Genomic DNA, 26,381 nt, shown 5'->3' on the forward strand with positions numbered 1-26,381 from the left:
GGAGAATCCTCATGTCTCTTTCATCTGTAGACAAATAAACAATGTGTTTTGACCAGAGCAATTTCCAATCCTTTTTGCAGCATAAATTCAACATTGTAGCAACTGGGTTAAACTTTGATAGTGAAGTAATACATGGCAGCACCTTATCCCATGCTCTTAAAATTTCTGTTTGACACACACTCATGACATCCACTCAAACATTACAGAGTGCAGCAAAATCCCATTGTAATAGGGGATTCAAAATTGATAACTGGTACAAAATATGGTACATACTATTAAAAAAGGATAATGAATTTGACATATTGATGTCTTGGAAAAGGAAATTCTGACATCGGGGCTCTAAGCGTTTTCAAACATTGTCATTTGATAAAAGTGTTCTACATTTTTAAAAATAGAGATTAATATGTCTTTACATACATAGGTGAGAAAGTTTCCATTATTCCTAGCCGAGACATACCATGTATGCGCAAAAAATTCATAAACAAATATCACACTACTCACGTAGAAAATGTGGACCTTACCGTCATCAAGTGCAGCGAAACACGCCATTTCGAGATTATAGTCGACGAAAGCTCGGTAACAGTAATGAATAAGGTACACTCATTTTGTATCTATTTTATGACTTTCTTTATTAAAAGGAACAGTTCTCTAATGTGTAACGTGCAATTACTACGTAATTCAATAACTTGAAGCATGAAGCAGTTTCACTTTGCCACCGGATATAAGAAATTTTATTTCGTATTCCGATCCCAATCGAAAGTTGTTGACTGGGAATGACGTGTTTTAATTCAATCTACATGTAACATCAAGCATTTTTTATTTCACATTAAAAAAAACTCAAATATATAAACATACACAATGTTGTAGAGTTATTTCTTGTAAATTTTCTGAGGTTTCGCACCATATTCGATATTTCGCGCCACGGTGTCAATAGGGCATGTGTGCAGTTGTCGTTTGTTTCCCTATCAATGTTTATAGGTGACGCTGCGCTACAAACGACAATTTTCAACCTTATCTTTTATTTTTCTATGTCTATCAGTATCAATTTGATCGAAATCTTGTATTCAAATTGATTTGAATACAATATCATTGCATTTATTTACATGTCAATTATTAAAATTAGATTAATTCAGAAAAGTTACATGGATTATTTAATGGCGGATGTTTATAAAAGTTTATGTTGATTTACCTAGGAGTAAATCAGCTGACACAGAACCCCCGCTGACGACCACTATACAAATCAATACAAATTACTGCGCAGAAAAGTGCGTGATGACCCAGGGAGATTGAACATAGTTCAACTCCCAATATTCGATGTTTGTTTACTTAGTTGTTATTGTAATCGGTATTTACTAATATTTTGAACATACATACTTGGAACAGATTTTGTAAGATACAATTGTAATTTAAAACCTTCATTGACATATTTATATAAGTTACATTTTGGTGACGTCTCAAAAACACTATAAATTTCTTGTATAAACACATCTTGTAGTCTTTGCTTTACTTCAGATAAAAATTTGTTTTCATTTATATCATAAGTACAATTCCATACATTTCCAAATCCTAAAGAATATAATAAATTTCTTACATATGTCAACCAACAAGTATAAGAATTTGAGTCACAAACATCTAACATTTCCTGATAAATACTCTTTAAAATACAATTATTTGTCTTCTTTAGTTTTAACCAATATTTCAATATTATATACTTTCTTAGCACATGTAGAGGTGTCCGTCCTAATTCATTGTAGACCATCATAGACATAGTAGACTTCTTGACACATAAAACTTTTTTACAAAAATTCAAATGAACATTTTCCAAATCATTTGCTGGATGTGAGACCCAAACTTCACAACTATAATTTGCTAGACTTCCTATATACATATCAAACAATGACAACTGTGTACTTACATTTAAATGCAATTTTTTCATTTTGGTTAATAGGCTACTTAAAATTTTACAGACATACAGGTACAGGTATACAGACATACAGGTACAGGTATACAGACATACAGGTATACAGACATACAGGTACAGGTATACAGACATACAGGTACAGGTATACAGACATGCATGTACAGGTATACAGACATACATGTACAGGTATACAGACATGCATGTACAGGTATACAGACATACATGTACAGGTATACAGACATACAGGTATACAGACATACAGGTACAGGTATACAGACATACAGGTATATAGACATACAGGTACAGGTATACAGACATACAGGTACAGGTATACAGACATGCATGTACAGGTATACAGACATACATGTACAGGTATACAGACATACAGGTATACAGACATACAGGTACAGGTATACAGACATACAGGTATATAGACATACAGGTACAGGTATACAGACATATAGGTACAGGTATACAGACATACAGGTATACAGACATACAGGTACAGGTATACAGACATACAGGTACAGCCATACAGGTATACAGACATACAGGTACAGGTATACAGACATACATGTACAGGTATACAGACATACAGGTATAGGTATACAGACATACATGTACAGGTATACAGACATACATGTACATCCCATTGTTTTATTATGATCCGTGGAGTCTGAGAGTGGCATTATTTTTACTATGGTCTATGATCCCTGGAGTCTGAGAGTTACACTGTTTTACCTTGCTCCGTGGAGTCTGAGAGCGACATTGTTTTACCATGCTTCGTGGAGTCTGAGAGTGGCATTGTTTTACCATGCTTCGTGGAGTCTGAGAGTGGCATTGTTTTATCACGGTCCGTGGAGTCTGCGAGTGGCATTGTTTTACCATGTTCCGTGGAGTCTGAGAGTGGCATCTTTTTGCCATGCTTCGTGGAGTCTGAGAGTGACATTGTTTTACCATGGTTCGTGGAGTTTGAGAGCGACATTGTTTTACCATGGTCCGTGGAGTTTGAGAGTGGCATCTTTTTACCATGCTCCGTGGAGTCTGAGAGTGGCATTGTTTTACCATGGTCCGTGGTGTCTGAGAATGGCCTGGAAGTTCATACTGCCATGTAAAAATCAAAACGTTATCATTATCACATTTCGGAAAACGGAAACGTTGTTCCGCATCTACATTTGATTGCGACGTAGGTCGAGTAGAGATCTACTTTAATTGTTATTTTTACTGTTTCATCGTTGCTGATAAACATTGATATTTCATTCTCAAATACCACATTCGTAGTAGGCAGCACGTTTGATTTTGCCGTTTACATGTATCATACTGGGCGATACTTCTGTTGAATTACTTACAAATAGGATAAAACAAAATCTAAAGAACATGTGTTTTAGTAGTCCACATAACCCCGTTTTGCGGATTATGTTTTGATCCTATATTGGCAATAAAAGCAAAGCATAAATTTGGTCTTTATTTGACAAATGTCTTGAGAATAAAGCGGCATTTGTTAATAGGAACATATCGCATGCATTTAAAGATTTGCAGATAAAGTCTTCTTTAATACATGTTTCTACGGGACGAAGAAGACATCTAATTAATACATTCGCCTTAGTATTGATTTATGATATCAAAAACGTTTAAATTTCATATTTTTCTCCTTTACAAAGACAAAGCAATCGAGTTCACCATAAAATCTTTCAATGGTGATTCAACATTTGATTCAAGAAATGATTTCTGGTATAGCCATGAACGTCAAGGACAGAAAATGAAAAAAGCAATGAATTCTATTTAGATTTTGTTCCCAGTCTTTAATTAAGCCTATGATTTTTTAATATCCACGCATATATCTTCATACTCAATAAATCATTAATTTTGCTCATTAAGACGACAAAAAATCTCAATTATAAACGAGTATCAAATATTAAAGGGGGATATATGAGGATGACTAAATGATCCGCCTATTCATTTAACGTGGGGAATATAACGTCAAACGTAAACGTCACAATCAGCTTCGATTATTTTCTCTTTCAAACCAAACAATCGAAGAGTGATACACACAGATGCCACAAACTGTGCCAGAGCAGAAAATTGTAACGAAAAATATACTTAAGGGGTACTCTACATCGTCATGATGTTTGACTTCCTTTTAAAACATGGATGAAAATATATATATCAGCAATATTTGTTTACAGTGTATTCATTTAAAAAAAAGAATTCGCCTAGCCGAATAGCTCAGTAGGTTAGCACGTCGACGAGAGAAAAAAAACCACCAGCACGTCGACTGCTGAACTGTAGATCGCGTGTTCGAGTCCAACGGGTTTTTTTTTTTTATTTTTCTCAGATTGCTTTCAACTAAAACTGTATTTTTTTTACTAAATAAATATTGTTGTACATATCCTCCACTTTTCATCCATATCAAATTTCTGTGGTGTAGCATGCATCCTTAAGGCAAAAGTGCTGCATCTAGTTGCAGAAAACAAAATCAGATCTACTTCAAATTGTAAATTAATGATCAAATGTTACTGTGTAAATCTAATCGATGGTGATAATAAAACAAAAAATAGCATTTGATGTCTTCTCTTTTACTGAAGTAATTGAAAAGGCAATTCCGTATTTGTCGATAAAACATGTGCGTTTGAATACAATATGTAAATTCAAAGGTTGGGGTCTTTATCTGTCTGAAATACTCAATATGTATGCCTTACATGAACCGTCTACCTATCATGATGTCACTAGGGTCACATGTTCTCTGGAATAGAATGGCGAGAAACCTGACTTTGCTGCTACTTTTTCTGATTTTGTTTCCTGCTGCGGAATCAAAGTGTTCAGCATCAACGTATTGTGATATTTTGTTATGGGCTAAATGGTCAGATTGCTCCACGGGTTGTGGTGAAGGAATCAGGTATCGTCTGCCCGGATTGTGCTGTCCGTCAGGTGTTACGGCTGAGACCATTTTTGAGGAATGCGCTGTAAAAAGGTGCAACATGACGGAGAGTGATTACAATCAAACGAAAGTCTGTCACGCGACGGAAAAATGTTACTCAGGTAAAATAACACGCGATTAAAATAATATTTTTATCTTTCAAGAATTGAAAACCTTGGCGTCAAATGCTTGAAAACTAATTTTTTAATTTCAATTGTTTTAAAACCGTTGTGTCCCAGCATTTACAAATGTAATTCTTGTAACTAACTATGCACTAAATGTTTTCCTATATTTCCTCTCTCTCTCTCTCTCTCTCTCTCTCTCTCTCTCTCTCTCTCTCTCTCTCTCTCTCTCTCTTTCTATCTTTCTCTCTCGTTTTTAAAAAAAAAAAAATAGAGCACAAACAGTCCTTTTTAGATAAACTCTTGAAGACAATTAAAAGGGAAAAACATTACGAAAACAATTTACACTTGACATTTTGAATTTCCAATTGGAATCACAAAATGTTTTAAAATCATCGTTTCTCGTTACAGGTAATTTTTTGGGGGTGATAATACATTCTATTAAAGTACTAAGCGTGCAATGAATCATTTATATCTCTGTGAATATATTTCATATGTAAATGTATATAAAGACTAGATTAGAAATGAATCTTTGTGATGATTAGCTTGAATTCAGATACTAGTACAGGTGTAATAAAATGTGTATCTAAGAAATTAATTAATAGATCACATTGACGCATACAATGTTTTGTCAGCAAGAGTCTCATGCTGTTTTCTTGTATTTTATTTCTTGTTTGAACCTTTATCTAAAATATAAAAACGCATAATTGCTAAAAACTCTATTCATTTACTTTGATTTCACAAGACATGTCATACAATTACATGAAGCACACAGTAGATGGGGGGGGGGGGGGGGGGGGGGGGGGGGCTCTAGACTAAGCATTTATTCACAAAAGTTAAAGCAATCATAAAACGAATCAAGTTCATTTACAAACTATAAGAATATAAGAAATGAATGTCTAGTTTGTGTTTATCACGGAGGATAAAAACCACACAAATGACACCATTGTTTTATACCCTGTAAAGCTGACAACACAGACATCTATTACTTATAGAAACCGCATCGACAAAAAATATTCACAAAAATTATGCAATGAAATCAATTTTGCCCATTTTGATAGCATGGAGACTTATGGGGGAAATGTGTCTTCGTTATTGTCTTCCTAGCTTTGGTACCTCTCTATATAAAGTGCTGGGTCGTACTCATAACATATGTCATTTAAAATTATGTTTTAGGTGTTGTGAAATCAACGCCTCAAACAACATCAAAGTTGGCAGAAACAGCTGCGACCATGTCTGGAGACACAGCAACTACAAAGTGTGAGGAGAGAGAGAGAGAGAGAGAGAGAGAGAAGAGAGAGAGAGAGAGAGAGAGAGAGAGGGAGAGACTTGCAAGTATATATCAATATTCCTATTTATCCTCTGGACCCATTTGTAATCAGTGGTGCCATCACACAGTTTTATGATGTACGTCTTAGCTGTAACAGTGGCTTCTATAATCACGTAAAAAAAAATAAGAACATTGAAAATATGAGATGAATATCGTATTTAAGAATTTATCGATGTGTCAGATTGTTGGTCACGGGAGGGGTGTGTGTCCATCGTTGAATGAAATCATGTATATAAGTAATGTTAATAATAAATCTTCATAGAATGATAAATATGGGCCTAGCCAAAACTATTATAAGTATAACTAACAATGAACACCTACACAATATTATGCTGATCATGTTGTAAACCAGTTGCAACGTCTCGGCTTGCCGGGAAGGCCCGAGAATGTGTTGTAGACCTAAGCGTCTATGACGTTGTCTCGTTCTGGGTTCTTAATTCTGGAAATTTTCATAAGGCTGATTCAAGACTAAAATCACGGATTAAAGAAACGAACAGTCATATTTTATTTATTCAACAATTACCAAAACTTATCTCTTCTGCAAGATCAAAATCAAGCATCGACGAACAGAAGATTTACTTCATATCGTGCACTTTTACATGTCATTAAAAAGAAAACTGACTTAGATCCACCAACGCCACTTTATTCTCATTTTTGCTATATCAGAATAGTTTATCGAAAACAAAAGTAGGTTTTTACTTAATTTTACGATATTTACTGATCGAGTTTACAAGATTCTGTTATAGCTTACAGACTTCACCTCACATACGAAACAATATTAAAGGTGCAAGGAGTAACTCCGGAGCAAGCGTTTCCGAGTTTATTGGCAACATTTGTTAATCTATAAGTATAGATGGTGACGTCGTTATGGTAAAGCACGTGAGAGTTTCGGCAAAATGTTTCCATACATCGGGTTCATAATTCACCTTAGTTTATGACGCATGCGAGATATTGTAGACAGTGCATTGTAATCCAACTTCTCTGATATGACCCGCCCTTAGAACCTTAGAAGTCTCTTGTCAAGTAATGTGTTGGAATGTGAAAGATTATAAGACTCTCCTATGAGTAGCCATGGAATATACTTGGTAATTCCACCCGAGGGTTGCAGAAAAGCGGTTACCGTAAAACCCGAGGGTTTGCCGAGGGTGGAATTATATGTACTTTAATATTTCATGACTACTCATAAAACTTGAAAAGAGAGTATTTTTCTCTGATATTTCTGATTATTTTTCGTTTTCCTTGTGCCCAGAAACGCCATATTAAGAATTTTAAAATTGATTAGATATTCTCTACATGTATGCATTAGAACTAAATCAACCGATTAATGAAGTTAGTCTTTCAGTGCAACGCGAAGTCATCTGATCTTCTACCGAGTCCCAGTTAGGCCCAATCAAAATCGTGCGTTTTCTTTTCAAAGGAACATTGATACTGATATTAAATGCACAGTTGTTAAACGACGGGTGTGTAAACAGAGATTCCAAGTAGGTTTTGTTAGTGGACATAGACTTTGATTTTACTTTCATTTCCATAGACAGTTATATCCAAACCTACAAAGGCTCAAGTCTCATATCTAACAGTGGAGACACTTGTTACATCGGAGAAACATCTGGACGAGATGCCATAAGTATTAAATTCTTTGGGAAGGGGACATTGAATAAATCACACGATTTTTCTTTTAGAAGAAATTTCGTCAGTAATTAAAGGTAACTGGATATGGTCATGCTTAACAAGCAGACGATTTAACTCCACGTAACTATGTCATTCATAGGATCTCTTTACTTTATTTGTGTAGATATGAGAAAAGTATCTGCTACAGCCTTAATATAGGTCTAAATGCTACAGCTGGTGACTCCTTGATATGAGAGTAAAGGTCTCGAGGGACGTAAAAGGCATCATTTCAAAAGTATGTTTGCCATATCAGATTCAGCTATTTTTCGTAACCAGTTCTTCAAATATATCCATCAATATCTTACAGCCATTCAGCAAAATTGGTCCCAGACAACATCACCAGTAACCTTGATACGGACAAGCAACAGTCCTTCCATCGGTAAGGGCGAATACAACTGATGCATGGTTTCTAAAATAAGTTTTACTAATGAGTGATCCATTTCGTATCTTCTACATTCTTAAACAGACAGGTGCGTGTGAAATATACACATCATGTTGGAATTCCCCTGACACGCGTGGGGCTATTTATAGACACTTACACTGTACAATTTGTGTGTACCCACTATATTTACATTTTAAATAGTCTTCTCCCTGTTTTCTACATGCATGTAATTAAGGGAAAGTTAATAACTTTAAAAACTAATTAATCTGCTTTAAAGTAATTATGTACAAAATTAATACATACACATCGGATCATACAGCTTTAACTATTATGTTGCCCTTTTGAAAAATCATTCTAAGTTTTATCTGAAATGTTCACTGACATGGGGTCTGTTAGAAAAACATGCTGCTAATATAATTATTCAGATATTACATTTACTACTTTTCATTTAAACATTGCAGCAACAGTACTGCGTTTTTTTTCAGCTGTTTTGCCAGTTTCCCCTCAAACAACAGAGTTAACAACGTCACTGACGACCATGTCAAAGGACAGAAAAAGTAATAACATAAACTGAAAGAGAGAGAAGGAGATGAGCGTGTCTTCAAGTAAATCCAAATTGATATTCATAAGCATTAAATAACATGAATCTCATTTATTCTAACGCCTCCTTTTGCAGCCTTTTCAGAAGTGTCAAAGACATACCTTCCAAGACCATTCGGTACGTGTTCGAATAGAAATATATATATACGTGTGTGTGATGCGTGCGTGTGTGTGTGTGTGTGTGTGTGTGTGTGTGTGTGTGTGTGTGTGTGTGTAAAATCATTGACATATTTGTTTGAATAGATTCATAGATATAAGTGTTAATTAAGAAATTAAGCTTATGTAATTCTTTTCTTGATGTAGGTATCAAAGGAAAAATTGGCCGGAAAACTTCATTAATGCGCAAAGCGCATTAATGAAAAAGTTTTCCGGCCAATTTTCCTTTGAAACCTGAATCAAGAAAAGAATCATATAAGTTTCATTTCCTGTCATTTGTTGTGGGGTTTTTAAAATAGAAAACAAATAGTTTCTCTCCTCAAAGAGCTTTAATTAACGTTTTTGAAATGGCACATAGGAATACATGTATGTAACAATGAAAACAACACTAAAAATGGCGCATAGGAATACATGTATGTAACAACGAAAACAACACTAAAACTGGCTCGACATACGTTCAGGTCAGGTAGAGTTACTGTGCAGAATTAAATGGATTATGCCCCCAAATTAAGGGTGCAGTGGTTAAAAGCTGAATTAGATATAAAGGAAGAGAACAATCGATGACTGGATGTATGCTGCATTGTGTTGGAGGAGACTGAACACTGGTTGTGTCGTAGGAATCTTGGAATGCGACTTGGCGCCATTTCAATATCAAGTAAAAAGCTTAACACCTCTTCAACTAAATCGCCCTCATTGTGAGAATGGGGAAGACGCATTCCAGAGAAAAGTAGTCCCGCGTGCTTAGTGTAGATGAACTCCGGACGAATTTTTTTTTACTAAGAAATCAAACGAATTTTTCATCCAATCAGCATCGTTGTTAAGTCATCTATTTAAAAGTTATTTGATGATAATAGAGTCATGTTCGAATTGAATTATAGATACAGTGTGATCTAATAGAATCATAATATATGTATTCAAATAGAATTATAGATATACGTGTTCGAATAGAATCATAGATACTGTACACGTCAAAATCTGCACAGGTTACAAACAATTAAATCCAACCCTCTTTTTGTTAGAATTGTGTTAAACTCAAATAGTTCAGAAACAGTGAAAACATTGTACAAGAGTAGCCCACCCCCGTAATTTTTGTTTTCTCTATCATAATATTGCTTCTTGCGTATCTGCTATGTAAAAGTGTGCACAAGTATGCAAGTTAATGATTTCATACATTTTGTATTGGAATATGTGCTGTCTAAATAATTTGATTGTGTTCGTACTGATTTATATCCGTGCTCAATTATGCCAAAATAATTCGATACGTATTTGTGCCGAGTTCTTTTCATTTACATTCAGATGATTCTTTTCATAAACAAACAGCAAATAATAGATGTCATCAATCTATTTCAATGCATTCTTGGCCTTTTTTCTCAATGACTAGTAACTTTGATCTTTTATATTGCATGATAAAAGACTTCTGACATTAATCATACAAGTTACACATAAGTAGATAAGAAGTTTCTAACCTCGAAGTAAACAAAAAGAAAGACAACCGATCCCAATGTAAATATTGGTCTACTAATGGCGCGTCTTACACTTACCCCTGTAACCGTGCTCTGATACCAAGAATGAACACATTCTTCACGACCCTCCTCACCAAATTGCATTATACACTCTCTCTAAATAGGAACCATTACATGTTTTGCTTATTGATAGATTATGCATCGCCATATATATTTATTTTAGCATGTCAAATGATGTAATCTGCACAGTTTCGGTAGATTCATTTTTTCCTAAGTAATGCCTAGCGTATCATACATCTTTCGTAAAGGACCTTAAATCTGGAAGCCCCATGTCACGGTAAACATTGGTGCTACATAGAACATTGTATTGTACTTTTATTTGATTTAGGTATTGTGACACTTGTTGTATCAGTACTTTTATTTGATTTAGGTATTGTGACACGTGTTGTATCAGTACTTTTATTTGATTTAGGTATTGTGACACGTGTTGTATCAGTACTTTTATTTGATTTAGGTATTGTGACACTTGTTGTATCAGTACTTTTATTTGATTTAGGTATCGTGGCACTTGTTGTATCAGTACTTTTATTTGATTTAGGTATCGTGACACTTGTTGTATCAGTACTTTTATTTGATTTAGGTATCGTGACGCTGTTTGTGGTGTCGGCCCTGCTGTTTGCCTCTGTAGGATCGTGTGCGGTTTGTTTTGTGTTTGGTGTGAAAAGACACAGAGAGAAAAGGAAGAGAAATTCTATTAGTCCGTGTGACACTTGACGACAGTTATGTGTGTGGATTTTATTGTACCTTTTCTGTAACTTGTGATTGAGTTAAATCGGATCATTTTTCTTTTCTATTTAATGACTGTCATGAAATCATAAAAATTTATCTTAATATATAAGTTCATTTTTTTGTACCCGTGTCAACGTTTTTTCTGTCATTATGCCTCCTTATGCGCCCGTGTGTGTGTGTGTGTGTGTGTATGTGTGTGTGTGTGTGTGTGTGTGTGTGTGTGTGTGTGTGTGTGTGTGTGTGTGTGTGTGTGTGTGTGTGTGTGCGGGTGTGTGTGTGTGTGCGGGTGTGTGTGTGCCCATGTGTGTGTGTGATATTCAAATTGTAAATCGATTATGGGCCGGGAAGAACATTATTTGATATAAAATTGGAGAAGACTCATGCGTTTCTGCGGGAGACGTGTGTTTTCTAACTGATAAAGAATGACGTTTTTTAAATATTTCTTTCTTTTTTCTTTTTTATTTCTTTTTTTTTTTTTTTTTTTTGGACAAGAATGATTATGACCACGATAAAATAAAACATGGTATATGTAAAACTTCCGACAAGAATTTTAAATATCGAGACTTTTGCAGTATACATTCCGCACAGTGAGACATTCTATAATTAGAAGACAGAAAATGCGGGGTGTGCCAGGCCATCGATCTGGACGTACATGGATTTCACGAGAACTGATGTTAAACTTGATCATTACATTGGGTATCGTAAAAATGTTGCCAAGATTTTCGTCATATGGTAGGTTTGGGGAAAGTGGGGAGGGGGTTACAGCCGTATTTAATGATTATTTCTGTCCAAGTCGTGTGTTACATTGAATCCCGACAATTTTAGAAGTAATCTAATTTTAAAAAACCAGAAAGCCGGAAAGATCATGTGATGTTATAAATATAATCAGGCGCGTTGCATTGCATCGTGTATTGTAAGGGGGGAGCCGGAGAAGAAGTTGGTTTTACAGTTGTATGAAAATTCTTATCTTGGAATATAATCTGATGATTATATTTCCACTACACTACTACTATTTTAAAAAAAAAAAGGGGGGGGGGGTAAGGAACCAGCCTATAGATTGAAATTAAAAAAATGTCCAATTTTCCCTGTAATGATAGCGGGAAAAGAACAGTGTCAAAAATAGTGTGGAGTTAATCCCCACCTCCACCCCCTAGTGCTACGTAACTCAATGCAGGTCGAGCTGTTTAATACAATACAATTTGATTTTAATAATAATAATAATAATAAAAATATTTTCAAAATATTGAATCGCACGGGAAAAAAGAAAAAACCAACCCAGATTTCAACAGAAAGATTACATAAGATACGGATTCCATATACATGTAAATGTAATTAACATTGTCCAGGCGCGGATCTATAGAAAATGTTGGGAGTGAAAAAGTGTTGAAATTGTGAGATGTATTTTGTATTTTTTATCGTTTGCATTGGGTTTTATAGGCTAACTACCAAATAAAAACACTCTTTCAAAACGAATTTTAAATGACAAACGAATTTACAACGTATATTGCTAAGAGGTGTGATTAATTCACCCCACCCCCCTTTCAAACTAAATTTGTTGAATGTTGAAAATAATAATCGGTGTGTTAAAATCGATGTCGGATAACATACTAGTAAGCTTACAGGAGTTTTATCCCTCCCCTAACTGCTTGAATTTATAGATTTTTATTCCACAATCAATGCAGAAATAATGTTCCCGGAAATATATAAATTCTATACTTTGATACCACTCTCTCTTTCTCTTGCACTCTTTTTAAAACCAAAATCAAAGGGACATGTCTGTTGCAACCTCCGTACCCGTCTAGATCCGCCAATGTAATGTATATGCGTTGGTTGCACATGTAATTTGTGCATATCTAATTGCGTTTTGGTCGTCGAAAATATTGATTAAAGTTAATAATTAATTGATGATATGCTAAAGATATCTTGATCCTGATCAAAATAAGTAGGGGACTAATACCTTACAGTTTTTGAACATTACATCTGACTCAACATTATTGACTGCGAAAAAACAACAACTAACCACACAATGGACACATAAATAAAATCAATGACTAAAGTTATTTTGCAGTCATATTATTTTTCATTAATTACATAAAAACCCTTAACTGGCACTTAATCACTATCAGATATATTAATATAATAAATCCTTATATTGACGCTATGAATTGTGGACAGCAACCTGTATTCAAGGGGAAATAACTCGAGCTTCATTGTGAAGATGTATCCCATTTAGAGGTCTTCTTATTCAAATATAAGACCATGTGACTTTACGGAAACTGCCAAGATCAGAAATTTTCACGTGCAACGTCACAGAAAAGAAATTATACATAATCGATCGACTGGACTGATCGGACAAACGCATTTTCGTATCGATCGATCGGACAGGCGTAAACTGTTTATAGCTTGCTGTTGACTGTGGTACATTACGAATTAAGTTCAAATCTTATATAAGACTAGATGCTTTATTGAGTTACCAATAAATAGTTGCAACATATAATTAACGATTCTTTTCACTTAGTTCGTTCATCTCCGGATTTGATCAACATTGCTCTAAATATTTTACCAGTCTTCGCATTGGAATTTTCTCGCGCTTTATGAAGTGGCGCCCCCTAATTTCAATTCCTGAACCCGCCCCTTGTACATCTTTATTCTTGATAGAATTTGTACCTAGCCCGACCGGTCTTTTCGCTCAATTTTTACACCGATTTAGCTATGAAAGTTTGAAAAACCGTTGTTTTACAATTAGACTAGCTACATACATGTATCATAAAACGATAAATAAAAATCACGTCAAGTTTTGAGAACGGAAACTTGGGTTTTTTGTTGTTGTTGTTGTTGTTGTTGTTGTTGAATTCAAGAATAGATACAATTGCTTATTCATTTGTTTGACGCATGAAATGAACATTTTCTCGTCTTCTTTACGACAACTATTAGTCTTAATAGTCATCGTAAAATAATCGTCTAGAAGCCAGAAATTTTATGGACACTTTGAATAATTTCTAATCGTTCTGTTGAATATTTGGCATGAAGAGATCCTTTAGCGTTTTCATAGATACGAACACAGACAACAAACAAAAACATCTCTTAAATGCTTTACTGAGACCATTTGCAGACTTTGTATTGGTTTTCGTATTCTCAATACATAGAAAAAGATAATAATTTTATTGAACATTTGTTTTAGTTATTTTCACCATACAACAGTAAATTAAATGCGATTTTAGATAGAACCCTTAACTATATGACCAAATTCCCTATCACAACAAACTTTCAAGTCCTATAACAAATTAAATATTCATATGAATACTTTATGTCTTACGAAAATTTATCAATAACTATGGGGCGTTCGTGAACAAACCCTTCACCCTAGTTTTTTAAAAAGCTTATCTGAGGTGAAAGCTCGTGTGATATGGGTGCTGCTTTAGTATTTAGTGCTTTTCTTTTTTATTCCAATGGTCTTTAATTTAATTCAAGAATTTATTTTCATAAAATGAAACATTAGAATGGTTGATATTAAAGCATTTACTGGCATTACAAATAACACACTAAGAATGTGCTTTGTGCAGGGCAAGAAAGGGGTGAAAGTGTATGCTCTTCTTTCAGAAAATATCTGATTTCTTAAACGTCACCGAATTATTACGTCACAATGTACAGCACGTCATAAAGTGTACGACGTAACACACTCTCCCTTGCGATTAAACATAAACATACTGTGCGCTTGCTTGGAGGCGATACATTAGATAAGAGTAAAGCGAATGGAAAATCAAAAGAAGATGATTTCTGGACAAGTTTTCCGTTCTATGGCAGACGACAAGGATTCGAAAAATGATTCTGTACCCTATGAGCAGGTTGAGGACACCATCTCGAAAATTGTAGTTTTAAAAGCTGCAAATGCAAATGTTTCTTTATTCCTACCGTCATGGGCTGACGATGAATACTTCATGCAGTTACACAAACCAAAGAAAATAAAGAAGAGAAATGTGTTTGAGACAAGCATGCAAACTGGAGAGGCAGTGCTGGAGAAAGAGTCACAAGACAAGACAACTGTTGAGAGCTCTCTGAACGCAGAAAACGGACAAATCAAACATTCTGTTCCTGAGATCAGTGGCGAAGAACTTGGTATAAAAACAGAGGATGTTGCAGCATATATCCTGAGCATTGTCGAAAAGGCATGTGCAATAGTTTTCCAAGATATAACAGCCCAGAAACTACATCAGGATGACGGCAGTGTAATGATAGAAAGAAAACATGTGAACACTTCAGATGCGAGTCAGGAAATGAAAAATGAGTGTCTACAGAAACCTGTTGAATTACAAGAATTAAAACAGAAAACCCAGCCGGTCAAAAGTGAACTGGTCAAACCTGGGGAGCTTGCGGCATTAGAAACAGGGAAAATACCAAAGTTTATTCCCCGAAAGCTGTTTCTATCCAGTATAGAAAGCTTTAAACTTGTACCCGATACCCAGGATTCCACCAAAAACGAAGAATCGAAGACCAAGCCCATGAAACCAAGGCCTTTACGGTATAGTTTCCTCTACACCACGGGACTTTCTCCTGCGGAAGAACCCCGTGTGGTGAGACCGCGGAGAAGATGGAGGGATCGCATTCTCAGCTTTTTGGGATTTAAAAGATAGACATTCTGAAAATTATGAAGATGAAAAATTGATTTTAAAGGATTTTTTGGCAAAGTATTATGTATGTTCATGGTGTTCTTAAATGGATTAAATTTGTTTTCCAACTGTTATACCTCTTGATTGTCCTCATACTGGGAAGCATTATGACGTCAGCACATTCATCTAAATTTAGTTAACAAATGGTGTATTCGAGGCGTGCACAAAACAAAATTTTCCAAGTATTTAATGAATATTAAAAAATCACCATTTTTTTGTATGACATATAACAAGTTGTGTGTGTGTGTGTGTGTGTGTGCGTGTGTGCGTGTGTGAAGGCAATGTACCTTATAAAACAGTATTTTCTATATTTTCACATTATTTCAGCGTTGGCGCTGCATGTAAAGTATGTCGGAGTAAAACGTGGCAGTGCATTCCATATGTAAATTCAAAAATATTTTTATATTGACGCTTGTTATTGGCCAGAATAACAGAAGGCCAGCAGAAACCAATCATAAAATATATCAATAAGAATTAACTAATTTACAGTATGTCTAATAAAAGTTCAGATGCTGGTTTTCTGCCGAACTGGATTCGCACACGAGGATATAAGCTATCACCATCGGTCCTTAAGTCACCGATCGGGTTAGCTCAGTGGTAGAGCGTTCGATTCGTAGCCGAGAAGTCGTGAGTTCGAGCCCTGCTCGTGCCATGGCCTAGTCAAGCCTACAACCTAAAATATGTTGTGATTGCTCCGCCAAATACTTGGCATATAGAAGTGAGAATGACAGGTCTTTCGGATACGACCTTATAAACGGAGATCCCGTGTCGCGGCAGGCGTTGACATGTTAAAGAGCCCTTACTGCTACGACCCTGAGCGCTAAGCATAGGTTTAGATTTGTGATATACTTCACCAGTTGGTGATGTCTCAATGTGAGTGAAATTTTTTCGACAAGACGTAAATAACAATCATCATTCGGCCGTTAAGTCCAATCCAGATGTAAAATTCCAAATGTAATTCTGTAGAGTGCTTTCAGGGTTCTTATTACCAAAATTTTACAGTCTATTTATACTAAACTAATTTTCTGAAGAATTCTCTTCTAGAACATTTTACAGTATTACGGCACACAAGTATTAATTACATCATCTTTCAGCTGAACTCTGAGCAACAACAATATTCTAGAAGCTCTATTTTTAGAACATCTAGAATCTGGCATCGGACACATGTGTCAATCAAGTATAATATACGTATTACACAACACATTGTATTTTCATTTCATTCGTAATTCCCACCCGTTAAGGTAAAAGTACTTTATAAATACGTGTACTGTTCACAACTATTCAATATCTCTATTTATGTCATTGATCCACCATACAAAAAATAATCCTCATCAACGCATAAATCCAGGAATATTCAACAGTTCGTCGCAATCACTTTCCGTGTAGTAATGATAATCAATGAATAACGTCACTTCCGGTATCCCGTTTAGGCAGAAAACTCTAAGTTACTGAACAGTGTTCAATCTCATAAGCAATACAAAATAGAGAGATAGAGAGTTGGGCAAACACGGATCCTGGATATACCAGAGGTGAAAGTCAAATGTTATATTTGAATATTGAAAAACAATAGATCCCTTTAGACATAGTGATGCATTTATATTACATATAAATGTGTTAACACAAAAAAGTTCATAGAATTTTTATTCGATGAATGTTACTTACTAGGTATATAAATGTAATTACCGGAATCGACGTTGTTCATGACCATCAAGATGAACATAGGAATGACACGAAGATTGAATTATATGGATCTTGGCAGTGATATAACATTAGATTTGGCTGTGTATCACTGTGTCCTGGTATTTAACATCTAAACCCAAAAAAAATTATCTAATTCTAAAAATATTCCTTTCTCTCCTAAAGATAAGTTTGACACTTTTCCAAAACTTGGTATTGTAAAGAAATATTAGGAACTTGTCAGAAAAGGTAACATGTAATGAACCGAAACATTAAAGGTCACGTGACCTAGATGCCACACGTAAAATCGTTTTTAAAAGAATACTTTTATTAGATCATTGAGTTGTTATCTAGAAGAAACTGACGTCACTCAAAAATAACCACATGCAATTCTTCTAATAGAAGTTTTTACTCCTATGACCCATTGGCCTTTTATTTGTTCATATACTGACTAAACAAAATTGTGTCCCTAGAGAATTCATATTCCTTATGCACAGTGAACACCATCATCGGATACCCACGGCTGATCTCGTCTGAGTAGAAGACGAGATTAGCCGTGGGTATCCGACGATGTGATGAGTAGAAGACGAGATTAGCCGTGGGTATCTGACGATGAGTAGAAGACGAGGTCAGCCGTGGGTATCCGACGATGTGATGAGTAGAAGAAGAGGTCAGCCGTGGGTATCCGACGATGTGATGAGTAGAAGAAGAGGTCAGCCGTGGGTATCCGACGATGTGATGAGTAGAAGACGAGATTAGCCGTGGGTATCTGACAATGAGTAGTAGACGAGATCAGCCGTGGGTATCCGACGATGAGTGAACACATACTAAGTTCTCTGTCTATGACTAAGGAAAGATGACTACGTATGAAATGCTGTCCTATATTTTGTAATGGTTCTTTCCCTTTTGTCACCCACGGCAAAGCAGTTAACAACACCCCCCCCCCCACCCCCCCACCCCCCATCTAGAAAATACTGACGTCACTCAAAACTAACCACATGCAATTCTTCTAATAGAAGTTTTTACTCCTATGACCCATGGGCCTTTTATTTGTTCATATACTGACTAAACAAAATTGTGTCCCTAGAGAATTCATATTCCTTATGCACAGTGAACACATACTAAGTTCTCTGTCTATGACTAAGGAAAGATGACTACGTATGAAATGTTATCCTATATTTTTGTAATGGTTCTTTCCCTTTCGTCACCCACGGCAAAGCAGTTAACCCCCCCCCCCCCCCCCCCCCCCCACTTCTGTGATATACATGTAATAATGATAGATACATTTCTACACACCTATATTCTATATTTGTTACTCGGCACAGCTGTTTGATTAATCAATATCTTACCAAAACTTAAAGTCTGGAAAATTTGATATTACGAAAATTTACTGATTTTACTTTTCTTTTTCTTTTTTTTTTTTTTTTTTTTTTTTGTGGATTAAAATCTTAGTTGTTTTTTTTAATTTTTTTTATTATAAATGAAAACAAGTATGGCGTGTAAAACGTTGCTATATTCGATAATCTTATGATGTACATGTATGTTCAATATTTTGTGATGAATGTTAAATATTTTGTGATGTATGTTCAATATCTTGTGATGTATGTTCAATATCTTGTGATGTATGTTCAATATCTTGTGATGTATGTTCTATATCTTGTAATGTATGTTCAATATCTTGTGATGTATGTTCAATATCTTGTGATGTATATTATATATCTTGTGATGTATATTCTATAACTTGTGATGTATGTTCGATAATCTTGTGATGTATGTTCAATATCTTATGATGTATATTCTATATCTTGTGATGTATGTTCGATAATCTTGTGATGTATGTTCAATATCTTGTGGTGTATGTTCTATATCTTGTGATGTATGTTCAATATCTTGTGATGTATGTTCTATATCTTGTGATGTATATTCGATATCTTGTGATGTATGTTCAATATCTTGTGTAGCTGCAATAATGTAGCCCTCTCTGATTTTTTTTTTTTTTTTTTTTTAAGGGAGAGGGCTACAACTCCTTAGGATCTCCGTAATGGTGCAAATGCGGGAGTGATTCACTCCCGCAACATTTGCGCTCATTCTAAACATTTCCTGACTTTCTTTACGTAAATAAAATGATATAATATGTTTCTTAGTCAATATATAAATTTACAACCTGCAACTTTAGATTTGTGAGGCTCTATTGTACCGTTTTCAACAATTTCGATAAATTCCAATTTCTCGATTCATATTTGTGCGCCATGTTTGATGTACTGAAGTTTCAACTTCCGGTTGTCAAGTCATTTGCATATGCCATATAAGGTAGTATTTACATCAATGGACAAGTATGGAGGCGAAAGCTATTTCGTCGGTATTGAAAAGGTTTGAATTGAATATCAAGTTAAAAACCGAACAGCAGAGTGTAAATTCTTTCTGCAGCAATATGATTTTCCTTTCTTTGTCGAAGTGGCTCGAGTAACTACATTTTCGCGCTGATTGTCAATGTTTAGGCTTTTCATTAGATCCACCTACGAGATCTCGCGATAACAAGCATGGCGGAGCAGACGAAGAATTTTGCATGCTGTACATTATATTTAATGAAAAACACCTTTATTAGACATGCCCGAGCACAAAGTTGGTACTCCTTTTGGTGTAAACAACATTTGGGACTAATACACAGAGTTTATTGTCGGCTATTCATAAAATTATTTTGCACCATTACGGAGATCCTATGGAATTGTAGCCCTATCCCGAAAATGTCAGAATAAAAAAAATTGGATAGGGCTACATTATTGCAGCTATATCTTGTGATGTATGTTCAATATCTTGTGATGCATGTTCAATATCTTGTGATGTATATTGGATAATCTTGTGATGTATGTTCTATATCTTGTGATGTATATTCTATAATCTTGTGATGTATGTGCATTATGGGTAATAAGACACAACAGCGTTGTTACAGTAAGGACAATTTTCATTGGTTGGAAATAACAAAAGTATCCGGTGATGCAAGAATAACGTAATTCTTCTTTAATGTTAATGATATGAAATTGCAACTGAATGAACCAGAAAACCCTCTGCCAAAATTGTAAATTTCATGATCCTAGAGTAGGGTTATTAGGGTGGGACCAAAATTGTCATAGTGATTTTAAAATTGTCTTTATCATTTGAAGGATTTCTTTAATTATTCTGATACTATTTAAAATGAAGCAGAGATATATGAAACTTTGACAAAAGCTAAAATTATGCATATATAGGAAAACAGAAAGGAATGAACCAAAAATTGAAATTTAACCCACCCACCCCCCGAGTTCTGACTCTAGGATCACATGCACCTGAAGTATGGATACTACTCCCTGTCCCCTTTTTAATTTTTTTTTTTGCGGTGATGATTTCTCTGAAATGTGTATACCGGTAGAAGGACAATCTCTATATCTTACAAAAAGCATGAAACGATTACATAAATCGAAAGATGGATGAGATTGGCAGGGAATCAAAAAAATTCGGAGAAACCATCGCCGAAAAAATAGCAAAAGGGGGCGGGGGTTAGCAGTGTTCATACTATGTGTAGGACAGGTCCGAAGAAGTCATACAGTGTTATTTTTAACATACTAGTGTATCACATTTTGCATCACCGGATACTTTCGTTATTTCCAACCAATGAAAATCCTCGTTACTTTAATAGTATGCTACATTGCATCCTATTATCCATAATGCAATTATTGCACATACATCACAAGATTATGATACATCACAAAATATTGAACATACATCACAAGATTATCGAACATACATCACAAGATATTCTTCAACAAGAATCATCAAAATTTCACAAAAACTGGTTAAAACGATTTGATGGTATTCATAATAATTTCATTAAACTTGTCTGTTGTTGATTTTTTTTTTTTTACAAAACTAATTATAATTTCAGTATTAGAACAAGAAAATCTATCGAATAATGAACGTGATAAGGGAGTTATTGCCTTTGGGTTCAATATTTTGGAACATATTGAATATTCATATATAACTTAAACTGTTAAAATAATTCTGTGTTTAAGAAGACATTTTTTTTTTTACAATAACCACTGGAAAAGACTCCAACAAATGTTTGGTAAAATATGCATAAATCTAAATAAACAATTGATTTTGCAAACTCTTATGACGTCATAGGAATATGGAACCATTTTAACATCTAACGCACTTCATTAAGTATGACATGACGCATCGCAGTTCATGCCGTCATGTATTTTTATAAAATTAAAAGGATCAATCCAGGGTAACAAAAGAAAAAGATCTATGGGTAGAACAATTTTCCGGAAAAATTCGCATCATATTTTGTATGTGGGTGTTTTATATGTGTGTGTTTTGTATGTGTGTGCTTTGTATGTGTGTGTTTTGTACGTGTGTGTTTTATATGTGTGTGTTTTGTATGTGGGTGTTTTGTATGTGTATATTTTATATATGTGTGTTTGTATGTGTGCGTTTTGTATGTGTACATTTTATATGTGTGTGTTTGTATGTGTGCGTTTTGTATGCGTATGTTTTGTATATGTGTGTTTTATATGTGTGTGTGTTTTGTGTATGTGTGTTTTGTATGTGTGTGTTTGTATGTGTAGGTTTTGTATGTGTGTGTTTTATATGTGTAGGTTTTGTATGTGTGTGTTTTATATGTGTGTGTTTTGTATGTGTATATTTTGTATGTGTATGTTTTGTATGTGTGTTTTGTATGTGTATATTTTATATGTGTGGGTTTTTTTGTGTACGTTTTGTGTGTGTGTGTGTGTGTGTGTGTGTGTGTGTGTGTGTGTGTGTGTGTGTGTGTGTGTGTGTGTGTGTGTGTGTGTGTGTGTGTGTGTGTGTGTGTGTGTGTGTGTGTGTGTGTGTGTGTGTGTGTGTGTGTGCGTGCGTGTGTGTGTGTGTGTGTGTGTGTGTTTTGTATGTGTATGTTTTGTATGTGCATGTTTGTATGTGTGTGTTTTGTATGTGTATATTTTGTATGTGTATGTTTGTATGTGTGTGTTTTGTATGTATGTGTGTATTTTGTATGTGTATGTTTTGTATGTGTATGTTTGTATGTGTGTGTTTTGTATGTATGTGTGCGTTTTGTATGTGTGTGTTTTGTATGTGTATGTTTTGTATGTGTACGTTTTGTATATATGTGTTTGTATGTGTGTGTTTTGTATGTATGTGTACGTTTTGTAAGTTCTGTATATGTGTGTTTTGTATATGTGTTTTGTATGTGTGCGTTTTGTATGTTTGTGTTTTGTATGTATGTGTTTTGTATGTGTGTGTTTTATATGTATGTGTGTCTTTTTAGTATGTGTGTGTTTTGTATGTATGTGTGTGTTTTGTATGTATGTATGTGTTGTGTATGTGTGTGTTTTGTATGTGTATGTTTTGTATGTGTGTGTTTGTATGTGTGTGTTTTGTATGTATGTTTTGTATGTATGTGTTTTGTGTGTGTGTGTGTGTGTATTTGTATGTGTGTGTTTGTATGTGTATGTTTTGTATGTGTGTTTTGAGTGTCTATGTCTTGTATGTGTGTGTTTTGTTTGTGTGTATTTTGTTTGTGTGTGTTTTGTATTTGTGTGTTTTGTATGTATGTGTTTTGTATGTGTGTGTTTTGTATGTGTGTGTATTTTGTTTTTGTGTGTTTTGTATGTGTGTGTTTTGTATGTATGTGTTTTGTATGTGTGTGTTTTGTATGTATGTGTTTTGTATGTGTGTATTATAGATGTGTGTGTTTTGCATGTGTATGTTTTGTATGTGTGTGTTTTGTATTTGTGTATATATGAAAGGTGAATATAACGAACAGTGATCAATCTCATAACTCCTATAAGCAATACAAAATAGATAGTTGGGCAAACACGGACCCCTGGACACATCAGAGGTGGGATCAGGTGTCTAGGAGGAGTTAGCATCTCCTGTCGACCGGTCACACCCGCCGTGAGCCCTATATCTTGATCAGGTAAACGTAGTTATCCGTAGTAAAAATCAGTGTGCCAAGAATGGTCTAACAATCGGTATGAAACACGTCAGACAGCATTTGACCCAATGATAGATTGTATTCAGACTTTAAACGAGACTGTTGAAACCCTTGCACCATCAACTTGTTTGTCAGTAGTTTGCCTCGATTCAAAAATTTACCATACGCAGAACAAGCTCTTGCGTATCGAATCAGTTGAGAGATATAAACACCATATGCAGGTGATAATGGAATATTGCTACATAAATATAGAAAGTTGACGACGGGGAAGCTGAAATCATCCCGTTTGTCATAAAGTTGAGTTGTTAGTTTGCCGTTGATATATATATATATATATATATATATATATATATATATATATATATATATGAAACTGAAATATTCAAGACAAACTGCCTGAGGGGCCGTAAGCGTAGGTACTAGCAGGAACTGATCGTTGATTATTATGTGATCATTTTGGATTATATATATATATATATATTATTATTATTATTATATTAACTACACTTTATATGGAACTGCTTATAAACCATCAGTGACGTCAATGTTTTGTTTTCTGCATTGTCAAAGTTACCATCCATGCTGACCCGCCTGTAAAATGACATGTTTACTTTCGAAAAGTACATATGTTTAAATCATGTCACGTTTATTTATTTTGTTTTCAGAATACCGTGAATACTTTCATGATTACAGAAACACTTGTCATTCTATTCGTAAAAAGAGCGCTCTACCAACATGGTCTCTGAGCATTATGAAACGTAACAGAGCTTTCAATGGACTATACTAAAAACAAATCCTCGCCTCTGTCTAAATAGAAATTCACTTTGTCTTGGATCAGTGACTTGCATGTTCAGCAGACTAATCAGAGGGAGTATTTGAATCAAACTTGGCCAGCTTATGATTGCCTTTACCACGTGATCTAAAGGCACATGCATGCGCAGAACGACAATATTCAATATTTTTAGAAATGCAGTCCTCGCCTTTTTATCGTGGTTTACTAGTATCTACATAGTACCTACTATTTGTTTTCGGTGTCAAAATGGTTTTAAATTAATTTTGTGACACTGCCCAGAACCTTCTAGGATGGAAACATGTTGACTTTTAATCTTTTTGTGTCAAAGTCCGAGGTTGTTGACTCATTCTTATTTCTTGTGTCATTTCCATAGAAAAATTACTTATTGTCCAACATGTAACTCGAGCATGTGTTTACCTGGCCGCTTTGGCCCGCGGCCGCTCCAAATGTCATATTCTTCACAGTCGTCCATTTTATGCAAATGTTGAATACGTATTCGGTAACATAACACCCTGCTTGAGGATTTTCGTCTAGTTGGGCGACCTTGCGTCGACTGTGGTTTGTTCTTTCTCAGTGAAAAGCGCAATGGAGTGAGAAAGATGAAGCGGAATTGTCCGAGATCTTCGCGCACCTGCATCCACTGTCCCCTGGGCTGTCATTCCAGCCGTCTGCTGGACAGTGGTCATTGACACCGAGTCCGACCTTGGCGACTTTCCAAATGACAATCTTGTAATGCGGAGTACATCTGTCCCCATTTTTACGCTGAGAAAATGCATGTACGTTGTTGAAAATGTCGGTATGGTTAATGTTTCTGCTTACTGTCTTCCTGGAGAGAAATGCTTGATCCTTCAAAGGATAGTAAAAAATGATTAAACTTGCCTATTTCATGCTGTTTCGGTTGCAAAATTCTAAGAGCTGAGATTATTTTCTGGGTCCTGCATGTGTTTTCTAGATCTTTGTTGTGTTGTAATGTTTGACTACAAATTCATCTATCATCATTGTTTATTGGTTTGTTACTTCCATCCTCATTGGCTACGAATTCGTTATATCTATATTCATTGTACATGAGTTTGTTGCATCCATCTTCATAGACTATGAGTTTGTTACATCCATTCTCATTGGATATGATTTTGTTACATCCATCCTTTTTAGCTAAGATATTACGATCTATTCGTTTGGAAAACATAACAGAAAATGAGGTTACGTATGCGGTATGATTGAAATACAATTGAGTACAAGGCAAGGAATGTTAGTGTTGGTTCAAGAAGTTCCAACCAAGTCTTGCAATATACGGTAAAAAAAAAACACACACACACATAAAACTTACGCAGTTACAGGCTTCCTTTATTTATTTTTTTTATACATACAATGTATGTATTGTATAAAGCTACGCTATTTTAAATGAAGCTAAATTGTATTATACATTTGTAAACAAATTAAAACTACCTGTTTTATGCATACTAGTATTCAAATCAACTTAAACTGCTGTATACTTATGTATAAAGGTAAACTGTTATATATAAAGTTAAACTGTTTCATACATTGTATAAAGCTAAACTGTTATATATAACATTATAGATAATATAAAGATTTTTGAATATGTTCAGAAATATATTATAGAAAGCAAAAGATTCTAAAAATGCATTTAATACCTGTGTATTTGTTATGTGTGTCTATTTTTATCATGTTTGAGTCGGTACTCTCAAGTTTTTCCCCCCCTGTTGTACTTATTCGTTTTTCTTTCATTATTTTTATCTAATTTCATTTTTTCTCTTTTGTATGTCATTTAGATCCCATTAACCACCCACATTTCTATTTTGTTATCCTATTATTCATATCAAGAAATCAATACTTATATAATCATTATATTTGGAATGACTTATTATCCTTTTACTTCATATCTATATTGTAATTTCTTGTGT

At 34.8% G+C, this 26,381-nt stretch overlaps 1 protein-coding gene across 2 annotated transcripts; it reads left to right on the plus strand.

Moving 5' to 3' along the window:
- Positions 1-4,490: 4,490 nt before the first annotated feature.
- Positions 4,491-11,450, plus strand: LOC125664897 (uncharacterized). Of its 2 annotated transcripts, none has more exons than XM_048897696.2 (6): positions 4,491-4,960; positions 6,137-6,220; positions 8,266-8,337; positions 8,802-8,897; positions 9,017-9,058; positions 11,200-11,450. In XM_048897696.2, the coding sequence occupies exons 1-6, from the start codon at positions 4,612-4,614 to the stop codon at positions 11,331-11,333; spliced, it is 777 nt and encodes a 258-aa protein (XP_048753653.1). In that variant the 5' UTR covers positions 4,491-4,611; the 3' UTR covers positions 11,334-11,450. The 2 variants fall into 2 exon arrangements, with proteins under 2 accessions (XP_048753653.1, XP_048753654.1); XM_048897697.2 differs by having other exon boundaries at positions 4,500-4,960; positions 8,826-8,897.
- Positions 11,451-26,381: the final 14,931 nt, after the last annotated feature.

Source organism: Ostrea edulis, chromosome 1 (genome assembly GCF_947568905.1).
Source record: "Ostrea edulis chromosome 1, xbOstEdul1.1, whole genome shotgun sequence".
Classification (NCBI taxonomy): Eukaryota; Metazoa; Mollusca; class Bivalvia; order Ostreida; family Ostreidae; genus Ostrea; species Ostrea edulis.